At 36.9% G+C, this 21,766-nt stretch overlaps 1 protein-coding gene across 1 annotated transcript in view; it reads left to right on the forward strand.

Annotated features, from left to right (window-relative positions):
* LOC139685829 (histone lysine demethylase PHF8-like) overlaps window positions 1-7,906 on the forward strand; it is a 35,415-nt gene extending 27,509 nt beyond the window's left edge. The window contains exons 6-10 of the mRNA XM_071582946.1: window positions 608-712; window positions 831-976; window positions 2,732-2,930; window positions 4,463-4,684; window positions 7,862-7,906. Of these exons, the coding sequence (XP_071439047.1) occupies window positions 608-712; window positions 831-976; window positions 2,732-2,930; window positions 4,463-4,684; window positions 7,862-7,906 (717 nt within the window). The remainder of the gene's footprint in view (window positions 1-607; window positions 713-830; window positions 977-2,731; window positions 2,931-4,462; window positions 4,685-7,861) is intronic.
* Window positions 7,907-21,766: the final 13,860 nt, after the last annotated feature.

A 21,766-nucleotide genomic window follows, 5' to 3' on the forward strand; every position in this document is an offset into this window, starting at 1 on the left:
TGCACACTTCATATATGATATGCTGAGGAAACTTCATTTAATTTATAAACACTTCAAGGTGATATGCTGAGGAAAGATTTTGTATTAGAAAATATTTTTCCAAGTCAGGGGACAAGATCATGGCTTTTAATTTCATTGTACGCATAATTTGATTCATCTGTAATGAGAACCATTTAAGTCCTACTCCTTTGGCCAGGGTCTGCTGCTAGCTTTGGAGTACATGATGTGTCTCATTTGGTAGGATGAGAATAATAAGATTTTTAACCTGCATTGTGTATTTATACTAAATTACAATTGTAATATGTATGCTAAAATGGTGCTATTATGGACTTCAATTTTGATGTATTGGGTTTTATGTTGTGCTTATCAGCCACTAAGAAGGTCACATCAAGTTTCAATTCAGATCCGTAAACACACAGCTTAGAGAAATGCCTCCACATTCTGTGTATTATTCCGATATGATTCATTCACCTTGTATCATGAGAGCACTGGTGGAATTGAAGATAAAAGATAAATATTGAATAATTTGAAATATTATTTCCTGACATTTGTTCCTTGGATAATAAGTTTGATGAATGTAATGTATTTATTTATCTGTCCCTCACAGGGGAAGAAAATATTTTATCTCATAAAGCCTACTAGTGCTAATCTGTCCTTGTACCAGCGTTGGTCATCCTCTAGCACCAGTGATGAAACATTCTTTGGAGACCAGGTAAAGAGCAAAGTTTTCTGAATATCATAAGATAGTGGAGGGAGTTGATTACAGGTTTTATTTCAGAAATTTAAACGTTGCTTTGGTAATTTTGCTTTACTTTCATTTATCACTTCAGGTTGACATGTGCTACAAGTTAACGCTGAAAAAAGGTCAGACGCTTCTGATGCCGAGTGGATGGATTCATGCCGTGCTAACACCAAAGGATTCCATCGTGTTTGGGGGAAATTTTTTACACTCTCTTAACATTGAGAAACAGCTTCAGTAAGTTTCATCATTCCCCTTTGCTACTCTTTCCACAGTGCAGTTTTCAATTTGAATAGTTCAATGAACATTTTACTTTCTCCTTGTGATGCATGGGGAGGTTTATATTTTCATGAATTTCATCAATGAAAAAAAAATGACTGGGTGTTTAGCAGAAGCATATTTAAGGTATGGTTTTTACCGAAGTATTTTTGAAGTCCCCGAAAACTTTTCAACCGCTTTTCAAATATCTGTCCATGTGTATGTTATGTTTTTTGTGGGCGCAGTAACTGAAAAACTAATAATGTGTGCAGCACAAATTCTTGTGCCTATCATGCATAAATGCATGCCAATCTACATTATAGAAAAATTGGTGTTTTTGAGTAAATCTTTTTATATTCTTCTTTGAATAAAAATTTTGCCTAGGTTTGATATTTAGCACCACATAAGGGAAGAATGAGTGCATGAATCTTTTCATTAATCTACAATATGGGGCCCTCTCTGTTCCCTCTGTGTCACAAGTAATCAGGAGCTGTTTTGTACCTTTCTAAAAGTCTTAGCCTTGTTTTATATCTTTGTGCTCTAGGCTATTAAAAATGTGACAAATTTCCATGTTGGAGTACATTTTTTTATCCTATCTTAATATGAAATAATTCAGTTATTAGAGTGAGATATAAATCATGATAGAGGTAAAAAATTCAAGTTCAGTAGTCTCAATTGAACGTGTGTGGATTATCCATTTTGTGGATTAATCATGCTATTCTCTTCCCAGCGCTTCAAAATTTTAATGCAGTTACAATCATAAAGGTAATTAAATAATTTGAAACTTTGATATAACTTTTGAAAAATAAAAGTTTGAAGTACATTTGTTTTCTTGAAAGTTTTTAGTTTCACATAATCGATAGTGGTCAATTGTATGTCATTTTTTAATTAAAACATTTTTGAACAGTCTTTACATCTTGATTATCATTTCCCATGCATTCAGTAGCCCAGAGAATTCCATATTCTCATTTAAGGTGAGAAAATACTTAGTTTTACTATGCAAGAAATAAGTCACTAACTATCTAGAATGAATTATTTTTATTGGTATCATACGATAAATATGAATCTGCAGTAGCGACCCTTTTTAAAATTTGTCATAAGCCAGTTATTTGTTTTTTTCTGGCTACAAGAATAGTATAGCTTTCTGAGGAAAATATATTCTGCCATTCACTTGATGGTAGTTCTGTTGTAAATCTAGAATTCCTTCTTTAAAAATAGTTGAGAAATGGAAAAAAATGTAATTTCCATCGCAAAAAAAATTCAACTTAATAATAAAGGAGAGAGTATTATATCATGACCACACTTATCATATATTTCGGTTAACTGTGTCTTTCAATTATCCATGTTTATTCATGCATCCGTGGGCATGGTTAATCTAGGATTTTTAGTTTTTGTGCCTCTCATGGAATTGATATAAAAAAAATGTTTTTTTGGCCTTTCTAAATGTGATCACCATAGATGCACCATCATCTGCACTGAGTCACTCTCCTTGATAGGGCATATATCAAATCCATTCAAGGGCAGGAGAAAAGTTTTCTAAAAAATTGTATGTTTAGGAATAAAAGGTAAGAAGAGATAATTTCAAGAATATTTCTACATTATGCTTTGCAGAGACCAAAATAAAACCTTTAAATACACCAGAGTAATGCAATATCTCACAATCAATTAATAGTTACCATCCTTGTGTTGTGCTTGTCCCACTTTAAAGTTTTAATGTATTTTTATTTTTTCCAGGGTCTATGAAATGGAGCGGGCCACAAAAATTTTGGACAATTACCAGTACCCCTTGTTTCAAGAGGTTAACTGGCTTGCCACACAGAGTCTTTTGAGAGAACTGAAGCAAATCAATGACTCCACAAAAGAATACCCAAATCACTTAATGATAGGATTAAAAACTCTATTGTTGGCATTGAAAAAGTGGAGAGAAGAAAATGTAAGTTATAGAAAATACTCCTTGGAACTGCAGCCATAATTTTTCTAGTCTTGTATTAACAGTATCAAAAAAGGTATGAGTTAGACTGTAATGTGAAATGGGCCCAGGGATGTGGCTTAGGCACATATTAGATGTTTCTGAAATAATGGGTAGGCAAAAATATTGGATGGGCAGAAACATTGGATATAAGCATGATTTTAGGTTAGAATCGGAAACTTAGTTTGTTTCTGAAACTTTTAAGGTTTCTTGTCCTGAGAAATGTTGACAAAATACATCATTCACGGCTTTCTTGGTCTACCCATTCCTCTCTCTCTCAATTCATTTTCAGTCTCGTAATGTTGGATGACTTGTGGAAGAGGCACTGTAAAGGAAAAAGGTTGTTTCAGTTCCACTTCTTAACGAGAAGAAACTTATCAAGGATTATGTTTATTGCCCGCATAGAATTTCGGAAATATAAGATGCCACAGTTGCACATTTCTGTCAGTTGGTCTGAGAGGTAGGCTTGGCTTGTTGAGGTGGAACTGATGACTTGCTCTAACCACTGTTATGCTCTACCCTTGGGAGGTAGACCCTTTTGGCAATGCCAGGAAGTCTGAACAAAATAGTGTGCAGTAGTAGCTGATTGTGTTTGTTTGTGGCAACATTTAGTTATGCATGCACCTGGGATGGGCTTTACATTGATATTGGAGTTTGTGCACTTTAGTGTTGAGAAAAGAAGATAATTAGGAATTTACATGGCAATGTTTCATTCACAAAGAATCCCAGAGCACTCAAAAAGGGAATGGGATAATTGGTGGTTTTTCAGCATTCCAGAACAGAGAGAGGGATATGCTGCTGAGGTTGAGGGGATGCATGTGCCAAAAAGGGCAACATACCTTCATATTGACCACCATCAGCTACTACCTGTGCTGACATGGACCCCTTGCAACTGAACCCAAACATCTTAGGACTCCTCCTATTTATACTAAATGGGAGGTAGCAGCCTCTCATCTCTCACTCAATATGTTTATTTCCCAGTGAGTGGGAAATATCCCTGGAATAGCTTACATGCCCATTCTCTCTTTCCTTACATTTCTGAGCTAGAATAATCTCAATGCTTCATTGAAGGTTTTTGTATACAAAAGAAAATACTGACTAGAGTCTGGATTGCAGAGTACCAGTTAGTGGCCCAAGGTATCCCATAACATGATGATATTTTCCTATTCCATTCCTCCTTATTTCTTAGCATCTTTTTGCATCAATTCAATTAGGCCTGCCTCACTCCAGTATCTTGTCTCCACCCATATGGCCATCCATTGTGGACCTCAGTCTGTGAGAAGTGCATTTTTTTGAATTAACATGCTTGACAAATGCTAATGCAATTTAATGAGAAACTTGATAAATGAAAAAGAAAAAGAAAAACTTTGTTCCAATCCACCACTTTATTTCAGGTACGACTAGTTTCGACGCTACAGTGTCATCCTCAGGTACCTGAGGATGACACTGTAGGCTGAAACTATTGAGAGAAACTTGATATTTTTCTTATTTATCAGGGAAAAAAGGGAGTACAAAATCAAGTCCCAGGATCAATTGATATGGATATTTTACTGGAAGAATTAGAAAAGGAGATACAACGTGGTGATTTTTACATGAAGTCCTTGAACTCCCCAAAAAGTTTCAGAGGACCAAAATGGGATGAGACAAGCCCGTCCTCAGAAGAATATTTGAAGCAAGGCTTTGGTTATCAAGGCTGTGGCATCCCAGGACCTAGTCATGTATGTATCAGTTTTTTTTTATTATTCAAGAGCTTTTTTCTGTTAATAAAAAATTTCTGCACCAAATCATATTGATTTTTTACATTTAATATTATTGGATGTGGTCTAATGTTGACTAATAGTATGTTTTTGATGGACCACATAATCTAATGGTAACATAATCTTTAAGTAGTTGATCTAATTATAATTTTTAGCATTTAATATTTATGGAGCATATTGTACAGGTATTTCTTTTAGGTAATCTAACAGTTAAGGTGGGTTTTGGATGGACACAACTACCAAATAAACATTTTGTCCCTGATAACAAAACACAATCCAGCAAACTACTCTACATCAAGTCCTTCTTGATCTATGAGCACTTCCTTCCTCCATCCCGTCCAGTATCCCTATCCTGTTCCTGCCCTTTCCTTGTTTGCCTAACATTGTCCCCCTCTATTAGTCTTCAACATCCTACTGCTGATCAATATGCTTTTCATCTATTTTTCTTGCCTCCTTAGAATTTCTCCCTTCCCTCCCTTTCCTCACCTACCACACCTAGCAATTCCTCATTAGTTTTCCTTTTTGGGCCATTTCACCTTATCCACATCCACATTTCAAAAGCCTCCAATTTATTTCTACATCCTGCTTCAATGGTCACGTTTTTGCACTGTACATAATTACGCTCCATATCAAAGTTTTAACAAGTCTTTTCTTAACATCCCTACTCAAGATTCCTGTAATCAACTCCCTCCTCCTTGTGAAAGCCTCTTTGCCTAGTGCAATTTTTCTCCTCATGTCCCTACTACTTTGACGGTGTTGGTCCAAAACACTACCGAGATACATAAACTGTTCTACCTGCTCTAGTTTTTGCCCTTCTATTTTAATGTTTAGCGAAGCCTTTTTCTTTCTAGAAACTCGCATAACCTTTGTTTTATTAATATTGATTCTCATCCCATACCTGTCGCACTGAATTTCCCATTCACTCAGCAATGCTTGCCACCCCTTGGCTGACTGACAAACTAAAGCTTGGTCTTCAGAAAACTTAACTTTTTTTTTATTCCCCTCCGACTCCGTTTTTACGAATTCCCCTCTGACTTTCAATCCTACCTCCAGTCTTCCCATGCCTCTTTAATCAATTCCTCCACATATTCATTGAACATCACCGGTTATAATGGGCCTAATTATGCCTTACACCTCTTCCTAACTCTGCCCATCTGGACTGGTCTAATCTCTACTAGTAATATTCTATCCATTGCTTGCTCTATGTTGACTACGCTTCTTCATATCTTTTTATTCATTATTGTGGCTGCCCCTCTTTGCCTCACGTCCCTTCTGCTGTATATTCTATATATACTCTATAACTATCACTTCAGTAATCCCTAATCCTTCCATCTCCCCTCGCATAGACATAAAATATCTGTTTCCTCTTCCCATTTCTTATTTTATGTTTCTTAATATTTTGTCCTGAACATTGTCCCAACTGGAAGAGTCTCCCTCATCCCAATCTGTAATCACCATGAATCTATCCGTCGGGGACTTCAGACTGTCATAAATACATCTTACACTTAGCACAAAAAAACAATAAGGGTTGTTGCTATTTATATTTTCAGCCTAATAATGAAAAGGCTGTAATTTATTGTTGAAAATGGCTTTATTGTTTTTTGAAGAAAATCTCCTTGATAATCAATACACTTTTGCATGCGCTCAAACCAATTTTCATAACACTATTTCCACTCCGATTGAGGTACCTCCAAAAAATGGTTTTTGAATGCATCAACGGCTTCTTCAGGTGCCAAAAATGCAGGCCATGCAATTTTTCTTGATAAACGGGAATAAAAAGAAGTAATTTAGTGCTAAATCAGGGCTGTGTGGAGGATGAGCCATCAATTCGACGTTTTGGCCATTTAAATAGGTAGTTGTTTCATCTGATCCGTAGGAGCTTGCCTTGTCTTGATGAAGAATGATCCTTCGTTGCCGCTTCTTTTTCCATATTTCACAAAGCACTTCTGGCAAACAAGTGCACTAATTTGTACCATTCAGAGTTCACGGTTCTACATTGCTCTAATGGTACGGTTGCCACATGTCCAGTTATTCCGAAGAAACAGGCGATCATTCTTATCGATGTGCTTCGTGCACGAATCACTTTGTCGGATTTGGCTCATCTTGGAAAACCCACAGCATGGATTGCTGTTTTTATTTGGGCTCATATGCATAGATTCAAGATTCGTTACCTGTGTAGATGTTAAACACAGCTTTTGATGCACCTTGATTGTATTTCTTGGGCAATTCTTTGCACCAACACACGCTCATCTTTTTGAGCTTTTGAAAAAATTATGCAGGATCCAACGCAAACAAATTTTTTTCACAGAAAAATGTTCATGCAATATGTTATTGATGCTTGTCATACTAATCAAGGATGCCTCAATCTCAGGATAAGTCACCTCACAGCATTAAAGTTTTCTGGTACAACAACTAATTTGGACGACCTTCACAAGTTTCGTCGCTGGGCGAATGGTGATCATGATGGAATTTGCTATTTATATTTTATTTATACCAGCATTTCATAGTGGCAAAAGATAGGGCTTCATCGTCAAGAGTGGAAGTAAGTTGTTTGATGCACTCCTGTCTTTATAATCCATGCCGAAAGTCATAGAAAATCAACGAATGAAAGTGTTCGCTCCATTTTTTCGCTGAGACAAAAGTTTTCGAGTCACTGTAAACAACACAAGTTATGATCAAACTGCAAAATGTTCCAAAGAAAGTTAGCATTAAAAGGGTCAAAATTTCAGATCTAAATGTCAGATGGTGTCTAAAGCACTTAGTGTTGTCAAGGCTCAAAACATGAAAAGCAACCCTCGTATGTCTGAACACAACTTTGGAAAAATATGTGATCACTAGTGACTCTATGATACAAACCAAATAAGTGGTAAACACAAATTGATTTTGCTGGCGCGCAATCATTCCAGGAATTTCCCTTTCCTTATCACTCATTGCCTGAAAAGTAGCTCATTAAGGGAGTCATTGCAGGGTTTAAATTTCTCACAATGTGAAGCACTCATTAAGCAACTTCCACTGTGTTGTATAATTGAAGGATAATAGGACTTTGGATGTTTCCATTTCATCTTTTTTTGTTTGAATCTGAATTACATACTTTTTTGTAACAATTTATATTTTTACAAATATTTTCTTTTTCTTCAGGGTACCTTTCCACTGCAGAAGAAGAAGTTCAAGAAAGGAAAGTAAAGCCTGGCTATGATATATATTTACATATGTATATGTGACCATAGCATGTATATATATGTATATATATATATATATATATATATATATATATATATATATATACATATATATATATATATATATATATATATGTATATATATGTATGTATGTATATGTATATATATATATAGTATATATATATATATAGTGTATATATATATATATATATATATATATATATATATAGTATATATATATATAGTGTGTATATATATATATAGTGTGTATATATATATATAAATATATATATATATATATAGTATATATATATAGTATATATATATAGTATATATATATATATATAGTATATATATATATATATATATATATATATATATATATATATATATATATATATATATATATATATATATATATATATATATATATATACATACATACATACATACATACATAGATACATACATGTCACAGCCTGTCTTCAGCTTTTTCCTCTGGAATCCATGTTTGAAAATGTTTGGCAAGCAAGTGCTGCTTCATCACCTACATATATTCAATCGGCTAAACAAGCTGCTAATTTGTAATTTTCAATGATATATATATGTCATAGCCTGTCTTCAGCTTTTTCCTCTGGAATCCATATTTGAAAATTTTTGGCAAGCAAGTGCTGCTTCATTACCTACATATACTTAATTGGCTGAACAAGTTGCTAATTTGTTATTTTAAATAATATTAAGTAATATTTGTTGTTGCAAAGAAATGTGCATTAATTTTCTACTTTGTTCTGTGCTTGTAAAACAGAAAATAAATATTTAAGTGTTATTATGAATGGTTGTGAAATAAATTTGTCAAAATAAATGTCTCTTAAATCCATCTATATGAAGTATCATTAAAAGATGAGACATGAAACCATATGAACATTAATTATTTGATGAATATGAACAAGTAAACCCTTGAGTATGCTGAATAGTACACAGGAAATGGGCAACTGTTGGAAGAAATCGATAGGATGTCAGAACATTGGACGAATTGTTAATAGCAATTAGATGCCAGAAATTTTATATGAAGATTGGAAAGATTTTAGGGCAAGTATTTTTCCTCTATTCATTAATTGGTACAGGTGGAAATGACTCACTTAAGTCAAATATTTCTGGTAAACAAATGTAGAAAAAGTGATTTGAAAAAATTGAAGTCCACGTCCTTAGGATTTCCTAGTTGAGTTGAATGCTCGATGAGTACATATTTTGATTCATGCAAATTTTTTCTTCATTTAAAAATATATTAATATTCCAGATGTCATCGGACTATACTAATCAAACTTAAACGATTATCTGTATTATTAAACAGAGAAAAATGTCAATTTTGTTACTTCACCGGTGTAAATTCAGCAATGAATAATGTTTAATATAGTTCTTGGTATTAAAAGGCATCATCAAAAAGCACTAAACACCGTTTAAATAAATGCCCTCCATAGAAATCGAGCGACATGGAAGCAGTTCATATTTTGACGGCAAAATTCAAAGCTTTTAACGAAAACGATTATTGTTTTCTTTTTCCAGGGTTTCAGGAAGATCTCAAATCAACAGAATTTTTTACACTGGCGCATAAAATGGCAGTGTAAAAGCGCTGCGTTCTTTGCTGCGAATTTGCGCAGCAAAGAATTCAGCAAACTCATTTCAGATATGCGTATCAAGGACTGCTCTAACCAAATGTTATTTATTGGGAGGGATTTCTCAAGCTGTTGCGAAGAGTGATAGTATTCTGCGTTGCTAGGTCGATAGCCAAAGCTTTATTATGCCGAAGTATTTTTCTTCTTTATGGTGAATTCCACACTCTACCACATTAACCAAGGTAAGCCTCGACGTCCGGGTATTTCTTGCGTGTTTTATGCATAAGTATGGATGAGCGCACCTATTGGAATTGCAGCACCATGGATAGTTCGTTTTATTTTTGAAAATTGAAATATAGGAAAGAGAAACATCAGAAACTTGTTGCGGAATAATAAAAAAATTTCATCTCATTTAGAAACAGTTGAAAACGTGACTTGCATAATAGTTGAGGAAAACACGTCTCCGTTTGGGATTGGCTACTTTTCAAAAGCTTTCGAATCTGGCACGGTTCACTCTGGCAGTATAAACCGATTCCATTTTTGAAGAAAAAATACCAACAAATCATTTCAAATAGACTGATGTGCCATGTAGAAATAATGAATGGAAGACATGGAAAAAATGAATAAAGGCGCTTATACATTGCAATTATCAGCTTTTGGGTTACCAAATGGATTCTGAGTGAATTCCCAGAATTATAGGAGCATAGTTCATCCTATTTATGTATAACAAAAAAAATAGAATGTGCTAAAATGTATTATTATTAACTCTTGCGATGCACTCTAATATTTCCAATTACCATTTTCAATGGAAGATAAAAAATGCCACCGGTTAGAAAGAGAGAAAAAAGATTTGATTCACTCAAGACGTTCCGGCGGGCATCAAAGAAAAAAGTTATGAGACGGACGGATTTAAAAATTTTGGGCGGCATGAAAGAAAGGGCTTATTACAGCTGAGATTATCACGATTTATTTGTTATTTTTCACATCTTACATCGTGTTATAACACGTAACTCGCGAAGAGAGACTTGGAAGAATTGTATAGAAAACTACGGATTCGTTGCACTCTTAATATTCTTAAAAGGCATTTCTGGAAATATAGAAGGCGAACGTTCGTTTTTTTAAATTTACTGCTAGATAAATGTTTCTGGATTTATTTCTGCTAAACCATAAACCCCTTAATCAACCGGAAGGTCGATTTGGTAGATAATGGTGGCGTTCACCCAGCATTAAGCCCGACGGCATGTGATATTCACTCATCAGGGTAGGGGGGGCCAGTGCCTTTCCCTGTGTCGGTTATGGTTTCCCAGGAACATCTGGTACCGAAAAATCAGTAGTCCAGTGGTAAGATCCGTAGTGCAACGCTCAACCCCTATTACGAAACAAAAATAAGTAATTAATTAGTACATTTTATAATTACTGACTAATTTAGCCAATATAATTTTCCATCTAAATTAATATTAAAGCAAAGATACGAGTAGTTTTGGGTGAGTAGTACACGGTGAAGTAGTCTTGATTTCTTCGTCGACAGTATCACCCCCTCTCAGTCATGACAACTCTTGTGGCATTACATATCTGCGCAATAAGTGACTCCTCATGGTATTGTATTCAATGTAAAGAAATGACATTATGAGACAAGTTTATATTTTTTCATAAATCCGAGCTTCTCATTCAAACAGCGGGAGATGCAAGTTATTTGTCATTACTATTGCCATAAAACCTATTCTATGTAAAAGCTTACGACGATTGAAGATGCCAAAATGAATTCATTGTTTTGAATGTATCGTAAATAATTTCCAATGCTTGGCTATATGCCATTACGAATCTGAAAAGTCGTCGTTAACTGGAGCAATGATGAAGACGGCAAACAAATTTGTTGCACTAATGAAGTACAAAGTGCATTAAAGCCAAAACCATTGAGAGCGAATTTCGGAAATAAACAGCGATATGGGACAAATTAGAATTTTTACTCATTAAAATTAAATAAATGAATAAATATTTACGTGAATTGGCGAGGAAATAATATGACAAACAAATACGGACTATAGAAAATGTACTAACTAGAATTTTATATTTTTATGCATTGTAATACGCACATCAGGTAATATTGATTGCTAAGTCGATAGTGCATCCATCTTTTGGCAATGTTGATAACTCGTAAGGCATTGCTCGTATATTTGCGCAATAAATGACCCCTCATGAGAGAGATGGATACGACGTAAAACATATTTTTTTAAAATTCTAGCTCCTGATTATTTTAGCAATAGGATATGCCAATTCCCTTTTATATTCACCGGCGTTCATATCTTTCGCAAGACCTTACGAGGATTGAAGTGACCACATATTATTATTTTTTTTAAACCATCCCATTGTATCTCTCACGTTCATTTTCAAATATACAATTTAAGTTAGAAGCGTTGAGGCAGCAGGACCTGAATGTTATAAAGCGCGCTTATATTGCGATATAAAGATAACTTTCAAGCCTTTGTTCACGTTTAGAAACCACACTGCTGGAGTCTTTCTCAAAACTCGTACATAGTCTCATAGCACATATTTGAAGTGCATGCATGTTGGCCGTCCATTTTGGCATCATATAGAACTTAGTGACAAAGTTATTTTCGTTGTATTCTGCATATAAGGAAGCATGTAGTTACAAAAATGCACAAATAAATACATTTTTAAGGAGAGAGCTGTGACAATGTTAATAATAAATAATATGACCCGTAAACAATTCCCATCTTAACTAACATCGAAGCTCAGCCGTCTGAAATATTATTTAATGACTCCTTCTACGAGATCTGTTTCTAAAAGTATCGCAAATTTTGAATTTTCGCGGGTTACGTATATTTGATTTCCGATTACTTTGTGGCGTTATGTTGGTACTTATGTCTACCAAATATGCCGAAATTTTCGACCATTTTGAATGTTCAGTTAATTATTACAGCTGTTTTTCTTGGACGTGTTTTGGCTTGTCTTCGATTTTTGCCTGTTCCAAAAAATGGATCAAAGTATCTGTATCAATGTTTTTGTGAAAAACGGAACTAAGTGCGCGGACGCATTTCGAATGTTGAGTGTGGCATATGGAGAAGCTACCTTGGACCGAAGCTACGTTTATCGGTGGTAAAAAATGTTCTTAGAGTGCCGAGAAGATGTGAACGACGAAGAGCGTGCCGGACGTCCGAGCACGTCAACAACAGAGGAAAACATTGATGAAGTGAAGAAAATAGTATTGGCCAATCGTCGAATCACCGTTTGAGAAGTTGCTGAGGACCTATACATATTGAAAGGCTCGTGCCATTCGATTTTTACCAATTATTTGGGCATGACACGGATCGCCGCGAAATGCGTACTATAATGCTCAATTTCGACCAGAAATAGCAATGCATTAACATTGCCATTGGACTTGCGTTGGACCCTGTCCGCGATGACCCAAATTTGCTCCATGGGGTCATAACTGGTGACGAATCATGGGTTTATTTTTACGACGTGGAAACTAAGGCTCAATCACCCCAATGGAAGCTGCAGTACGAGCCCAGACCGAAAAAAGCCCGCCAAGTTTGGTCGAATGTGAAGGTTTTGCTTACAGGTATAGTTTTCTTCGATTGCACGGGTCTCGTGCATCATGAGTTCTTGCCACACAATATTGCCTGCTAGTTATGCGCAATTTGCGCGAAGTAATCCGCCGCAAACGCCCGGATTGGTGGAAGAACAAAAATTGACCTTTGCACCATGACAATGCCCCTGCCTACACATCGTTGCTGGTGCGCGAATATTTGGCCAAAAACAACACCGTAAGGATGCCGCAGCCACCGTATTCCAAAGGCCTGGCCCCCAGTGACTTTTTCTTGCTCCCGAATCTGAAGAGGCCCATGAAAGGACGACACTACGCTACGATTGACGAGATAAAGACTGCATCAAAGGAGCTGAACAAGATCACAAAAATGATTTCTTTCTTTAGAAGTGCTTCGAGGATTTGAAAAAACGTTGGTTTAAGTGTATAATATCTAATGGGGATAACTTCGAAGGGGACAAAATAGATATTCATGATTAAATGAATAAGTTTTGAAAAAAAGCACAACAGTCGCGATAATTTTGAACAGATCTCGTACAATGAAAAGACACAGTGAGTATCAAACTATACATTCATTTGAGTAAATATCTGTCCTTTGTAATAAAACTATTTTTTGGCCATGCTAAGTTATAGGTCATCTTACAGTATATTCAAAATTTATTCAGATAAATTGCTGTGGGAAGGTTTGAAATAATTATTTACAGAATTCTTTATTTCGTCATAATGCCTAAATATTTCTAATACCTAAATATTACATTTGACACATGACTGCTCAAATAAACAATCTTATAAAAATCGGATATCCATTAATTAAGTTTAGAAAACTGGAGATATATAAAATTAGATCCACGCGAAAAACCAAAAACTGCCCTGTAAAAATTGAGGGGTAATTAAGAGACGATTTAAGAGATACGAGTCAAAGGTGAGATCATTTACCAAATTAAATGGGGAATAAATGATAGAATTAGATGTTGGAGATGCAAATATGGAAGTTAAATAATAATTTATGTCACAAATCCATGACAATCATGGAATAAATGAGCCTAGAAAAGAGAAATGCGATGACAGAGAGAAATCTCCGAGGCAACTAAATAATGACGAACAGTATAAGTAAATAAGAAAAATGCCATAAAAATAAAAGACTGGAAAACATCCAATTTACACTTGTTATGATAAAACAGGAAAGTTTCAAATGATGCCATGGGCTTTTAGATGAAGTTTTACCTCATGAATAAGGCCTTACCGGAAAAGGATTTTACCATTCAGGTTCAGTAAGTTGTCGTGGGCGGTGTGAGTTCTCAACCTTTATCATGACCCAATTAATGATCGAGATGTAAGTGGTAATAAAGTGAAGGCATGTAAGACAGGAGAAGTGAGTAGAACTAAAAACGCAAAATTATTTGGAGTCAATGAAAACAAGAATAAATTTTTGGGCGCACTGATAGAAAAAATGAATTGATAAATGATTATCCAAACCTTCCCAAGCAGAAGGGGAACTTGTTCATGTCCACATTGTAAAACGGTAAAGCAGCGCTCTTGGTGTATTCTGTACCATTACAATTTAATTACTCCGGCTAAGGCAAGATGGATTTTTGAGAAAAAAAGGAAAAGTAGGCTTGTTCGCACATTCGCGTGAGAGCTTACTGAAAGAATTTGGAATTGAATTTAGATCATCACGTCTCTATTCTCTCCGTGGTTACCTACCTTTCCATGCCTTACCTTTCAATTTCAAAAATGAATTGGGTAAATACAAATGACTCCTCCCAACCGCACTGAGACGACCACTGTCAGAAAGGGTGTAGGTATTCCATCAAAATCTCCATTGTAAATATTTAAATTACGAGGCATGTACAGAAATTAAGTTCCTAGATTTATTTTTTTTTCAGAAAAAAATGCAATTGAAAACAAAAAATTACAAGATACTGTTGATACGTTTGTTGACTATTTTTCCACATAGCCGCCATCTCGTTCAATGCATATAAGGTGAGAACCCTGGCACAAGCTTCTCTATGCCCTCCTCCGAGAACTCTCCCGCCAGCTTCTTCACCCACTTAAGAACCTCCTTCCGCAAATTCTCGTTTGTTGAAACTTTAATTCCACCCATATGCGCCCTAAGGGAGGTGAAAGTATGATAATCTGAAGGCGCCAAGTCAGGGGAATACGGGGAGTGGTTCAAAACATGCCAACTAAATGACTCCAAGCGGGCCTTGGTGGCTAAGGCTGTGTGAGGACGGGCACTTTCGTACAATAAGCACACTCCTCTCACCAGCATTCCCCTCCTTTTGTTTTGAGTTCTCCTTTTCAGTTACTTTTGGGCCTCATAATATGACTGTGCGTTAACCGATCGAGAAATTTGACCAAAATTATGTCTTTTTGGTTTCAAAACACTGAGGCCATGATTTTTTGCCCGGAATTGTGGTTTTGATTTTTTTTGCCGATGGAAAATTGGTGTGACACCACTGTTACAACTGTCTATTTGTCTCCGGAAATCCTTACCTTCCCACTCAAGTCGCTCGAGAGACCCCCAGGCGCTATTGGCCCGTTTTCCTTGTGCTGATCTGTCAGCTACTTTGGGACCCATCTTGCGCATAGTTTCCGATATCCCTGCGTTTCTATGAGCGTCTCGAATGAAAGAGTTCTAGAGATTTGTGGAAACATTAAAGAAATTTCATCCACTCTCCATCGGCGGTCTTTACGAACAGTTTCATCGATTTTGTGCACCAAATCATCAGTCAAAATGGAAGGGTACTTCCCTGTTCGTCATGAACTTTTGTTCTGCCCTCACTAAACCTTCTATACCACTTAAACAGACTCGTTCTGTTCATAACACCTTTGCCGTAAGCCGTCTTGATTCGTGAAATAAATTCAGTAGATTTTATTCCTTCCGCGAGTAGGAAGCGGGTCACAGCACGTTGGATACTACAACGTGAGTTTACGTACTTTCGTGTTCCTGCGGTGCACGCTCTGGTCAGGAGATAACCCTCTACCACTCAGTGTTGCCAACCCTCAATAAACAAAAATCACAGCTCTTGAAGGTGACAGTATACTTATTTTCTGAACATGCCTTGTGATATTCAAGTATTCCAATGAAACTGCGACATTTTATTCTCTGCGGATTAGAGATTTTTCTTTGTTAAAATGTTAAAAGGTTTGGGTATAGTATGCGAGAGTACCCACATGATTAGAATAAATCAGAAAAAAATTTCGTATGACGATTTTGGATATTTTTAATCGTCATTAACCAATAATCGCACCCTTTTTTGAGTTTGAGTATGTTGATTATTTTATTTATATACATATTATTTATATACAATGCTCATAGCCAGTCTGGGAACTCGTAACACTTAGTGTTGTCCCAATGAGTCCTATGTGCGCATAAAACCATATTATGGCTGTATCTCTTATTTCTCGAAGGATTAGGTCAGGGACAATTAATGTATCCTGGACAGCGACACATTATATGCCTCGAAAAATGTCCATGCATGCTGATTAAAATAAACATGCGTACAAGGTCTGTCCCAAAAGTAGCCTGACTAATTTTTTCCCGGATAGGAGAACGGACAGTCAGCGGTTTCTCTGGCTGGGTTCGAGGGATAGGAATCTCAGGCTGTACGACGATGGTACTTGGCTCTCAGCCTTTGTGAAGTGCGGATCGTTCGTTTGCGAAACCTCTGTCGCCCTTGATGATGGGTAGATCGGATGTTTTCGGCTAGTAAAAGTTGTTTCGGAAGGGTAGAGAAGATGTTGAAGACGCCGAACGTTCAGGACGCCCTTCGACCTCAAACAATGACGAAAATCTTGCAAAAGTGAAGACCTTGTTGGACAGTGATCGCAGATTAAGTGTTTGCATGATTTATGATGAACCTGGCATTTGCATTGACTTGTGACCGAAAAAATGGGCTTGAGAACGGTGTGTGCGAAGTCAGTGCCGCGAGTGCCCTCGGGCGAACAAGAGGAAACGCACGCGGATCTGCCAAGATATTCTCGACCATGTGAGTGAGGATCCATATTTTAAGCAATACCCCATCAAAGTCTGATCGGGCATTGTTTAAGAAATTCTTCCTCTTCCACCGCCTAGAATCTGTGCTAAAAGGACGTCACCACGGTCGGTAGAAGCGTTACAACAGGCCGTGACGAGGGGGCTTAGCAGCAATCCAAGGCGCCGCCTTCCAGAAGGCGTAAGAAGCGTGGAAAATCCACTGGCAGTGGTGTATGGACGTACAAGGGTGCTGTTTCAATGACCTTTTAGTGAATGTATCTATTTTGGTAATTTCTTTTTAATCAACTCAGTGCAACTACATTTGGGGCAGTCCTTGGGGGTGTAAGAACTGTGTAGTAGGTTGCGCACCTAATTGACGACCAACTAAAATCGGTGGGTCGAGTCCCACCTCGAACATTCGTGTAGTGTAGCTCGGGTGTATTGATCCTTTAAAACTCAGATGATTTTTCTGATAATACATATATTGCTCAATGCTAGTGAGTCTTAAGGAATCTTCGAATGTGACAAGATCAGTCTGATAGTATCCTGAAACATATGCACACCCTTTACACATAAATGATGTGAAAGTTGCCTACTACACAGGATGTTTGCCGTTTCACTTAGTTCTGTACTACAAATCCTCACTAAACTGGACCACTTCGGCCAAAGGGTGGTCCGGACTGTCTGGGAATTGTACACAAGCAACTATATTAAGTATATTATCCTACTATTCTGGTGAGCACTCAATCGATAGCGAATTTTAATGATTTATGATTGTCATCTTGTTATACTAATAAAAAAACCCCGAGTGAAACAAGACAAAATTAACATAAAAAAATCGCTAGTTTTACTAAAAAAATTAATGTTTGGTAATTCAATTCAATAGGTGACTTTGAGCTACAAAGTGATAGTAAAATGATGAATAATTTTAACCGTGGCATCATTCCATCAATTTTGTTTATTTTCACACACTAAGACTTTCATTCAAGTTTTTATTTAAATGAATGCGAGGTTGACTTGAAAAATATACTATTTATTGATATTCATTAAAAATAATATGCGCATGGCCGACAATTTTTACAGTATATACAATGCGATACAATAAAAATATTTGTATGAGTGGAAATATGTAACATGACAATGAACAATAAGCGAACGCAGCTGAAATAGTTTCAAATATTACAGTTAATTTTTGTGAGAAAAAACAGAATATTTAGACTTGAATATTGATATATTTTCGTGAATTTGATAGAGGTCTACGGATAAATGTAGGTAAAAGTTAAAGGAGTAACAAACAAGCTGTACCGTGGGAATATTGTTTGCGTTTTTCGTAATGGGTATTTCGAAGGAATGTATAATTTGGGGTTTCAGTATTTTTAGCTCGTATAAATTCATAAACGTTTTCTAATTGAAAACCTTTTAGCAACATATAAAAACCCCATATTCCAAAGGAAAAATCACGAAAGTATTGTTTAGTGGCAAAGAATAACAACTAATTCTACAAACTCCGCTGCGCAATCAATTCCTAGGAAATGCATTCTGTCTCAAATCAAATACACTTTTATTTCTTCCTTTGAAATTCCCAAGGATAATAATTTGTTATCTATAACCTAGGGAACGAAGTGATTGTGTAATCTGTCCATTGACTTCGATCGAATCAAGCTCATGAACAAAACTGACTTGTTCAGTTTTGTATTTTCTCCACAGTAGTGTCAACGTTTCATTATTTCGTGGCTTTTCTTTATTCATTATTTTCTGTTGAAATCTAATACCGATGGTTTTTTACCTCATGTTCCTCCCCAGTACGGAGAGAAAAGAATTCTTCGCGGGTCAAATAGGTAATCATGAATTATTTTTGTTTGAAGTAGTTACTTGTGCATTATTTTAGTGGTTGATGCGAGTGCTATCTCAGTTTTGTTGTGTAATGATTTGATTTTTATGTTCTTCGTAACAGATGTTTCGTTTACCCTATTTTTTTATTCCTCAATTTCTCATGCAAATATTCTGCGAAGGGAAAGTTGCTGAATAAGAAGTTAACCTCGGATATGTAGTGTACCTTAGGTGTAACATACATCTTTGGTAAGAGGAGGGCAAAGACAAATGGGGAGAAAAGGAGAAAGGGAAAAAGAGCAAGAGAGAGGAGGAGAGTGAGAGGAGAGAGGGAGAAGGTGCCGGGGAAGGAAGAGTCGGAAGGGTAGACAGATTCATAAAAGAGGGTGCGGGGAAAGAGATTAGGAAGAGAGTAGAGAGAAAGTGCGAGAGATAAAGTGGCAGACGTAAGAGTACAGGGTCTGGTCGTCTGGCCGTCGCCTGAATTCGATGCATGGTCATGTGTGAGAAAAGTCAGCGAAAATCGTATGCAATCGAAAAGATATGATCACAGTCTTTGACTGTAGGACAGAAAACGCAACAATGAGATCACCCTTAACCTATGACGTGACACCATCAGCTATACGCTGGCAGCGGACGTCCACTAAAACGTTGTAAAATAACAGGAAGTCTTCACATTTTATAGATATATCGACATCCACCACTGCAAATGGCCATTACAAATCTCCATTCAGGACTAAATTTAAGGCTAAAAACAAATGCCCTAATATTTAATCACTGCGTTTTTGGAGAAGAGGTGGTCCCTAGAAATTGTTTTTTATCCACATCACCAACGATCACGATCAAGTAAATGTTGGAGTCAGGGTCAAGCAGGATTTATATCTTTCGCGGAGTACACCGCACAGGTGGGGCAGCAGTCGTCGGCCAAAGCTACGCACTGCACTCTGGGTTTTCCGTCTCAAAGATGCACGGTGAGAGTCACTTAGTCGCGCGAGCACAGTGTGATACCAGCAACATCTTGTGCCTTCAGACGCCCTGCTGTTGGCCCTTAGAACTATTACGTCCGCATAATTCCGGACAAGAAATATTCAACTCTGCTAATTGTTGCGTCAGGGCTGCTTTCTCCCTTCGAAGTTCCTCTATTGAGGAATGCGTGGCGTGGTGGTGGAGTGGTGGAAGTGGCGGTGCCAGAGGTGCCGTTATCCCTTACAGGGAGAGTGGCACCTCGTAGGCCTGTTTTGCCAGACTATCCAATTTCAGCGCTTCATGTGACACCAGGATGTGGGTTGGCAAACAACTTTTCCATAGCGACTTCAGAAAGTCGATTGGCTCGGCAATGACAGCCAGCCTATATTAATGTTAATCTTAGTCTTTCACTTTCTGGAAAATCACATTATATTTGTTTTATCTATATCAATTTTTATTATTCTCATTCCATATATATTGCTCTGAATTTTCAATTTACTCAGCAACACCTGCAACTACTTGACTCACTGACAAACTATAGCTTGGCCATCAGCAAACTTAACTGATTTTACGAATTTCCCGCCGACTTTGCTTCCCATTTCCAGTTCTTTCCATACCTCTTTAACCATTTCTTCCACAGCACCAGTGATAATGGACATCCCTGCCTTGTACTGCTCATCCGGACTCTCCGTCCCCCACTTGCACTTGAGCAGTCTGAGACACATGTATAGGTTGCGGATTAGCCTCCTTTCCCTCCGATTTATTCCTAATTTCTGCAAAATAATCATTACTTTTCTAGGCCACTCCCTAAGTTTCTTGCTCCGTTGTGTCCACATCTTCCCAGTGATGTCCCCTCATTACATTTTTGCATTTTGAGAATAGGAAAAAGTCGCAGGGGGCGAGATCTGGTGAATAAGGAGGATGATCAAGGATGGCGATTGAATTTTTTGCCAGAAACCGGCGAACAATCAATGCAGCTTGGACACGAATTTTGCACACATTTTTTCAAACCAAAATGTTCAGTTAAAATAATGTGCACTGCTGATTTTCCTGATTTCAGTTCATCAGCTATCATTCGGACAGTTTTACGACGATCGGTAAGGACAAGGAGTCACACAGGATCAATGTTGTCGTCAACAAAGGTGGTTGAAGGTCGTCCCGGTCTTGCATCATTCGTGGCGTCTTGTCGGCCATCTTTAAAACGCTTAATCCACTTGAAAACGGATGTTTTCTTCAGAGCATTATAACAAAAGCAAACAGCTGTCAACATTTCAGTAATTTCTTGATAACTTTTACCACCCTTCACCAAAAAACTTGATGTTGATTCGTTGCTCCGTGATTTCGTCAATTTCTATTTTCGACAAGCAGTAAAAACAAGGACAACCGAAACTAACATAACTGGCATCATACGCACAGCTCGACGATCCGCCAAGCACAAACGGCTCATTGGGTCTCAGGCAACTCGCGCCGCTAGTGGGCGGAGCTATAGCCCGCACCATGGCCGCCAGGTTGTACCAGTTCGCGCATTTATTGCGCAGACCACGTATTCCTTCCATCTCTCTTGGATCTTTTCCGTTTCAACTATTATCTTACCCGACCTATCTTTAATTGCTAACAGAGATATTCCCTTCTTACTTCCAGATTTTATAATGGACAGTATAGAGAATTTGCATATGCTGATGATATTTTTATTCGATGTAATAATCATACAATAACACATACCAAATACAAGTATTTATTTCATTTTTTGATTAAGGTTATTTAATATATCAGTTTCTGTTCCATTTGGTCGATTTTTTCTTTACTTACACCATAGCTAGGGAAAATACATTGATTTTTTCTGGAATTTGGGGCAAAAAAGAAGATAAAGGCATAAAATTGGGAACATTATCAAAGAAAAATGCTTC

The sequence above is a fragment of the Hetaerina americana genome, unplaced genomic scaffold (assembly GCF_022747635.1).
Source record: "Hetaerina americana unplaced genomic scaffold, ioHetAmer1.1.p SCAF_12, whole genome shotgun sequence".
NCBI classification, from domain to species: Eukaryota; Metazoa; Arthropoda; class Insecta; order Odonata; family Calopterygidae; genus Hetaerina; species Hetaerina americana.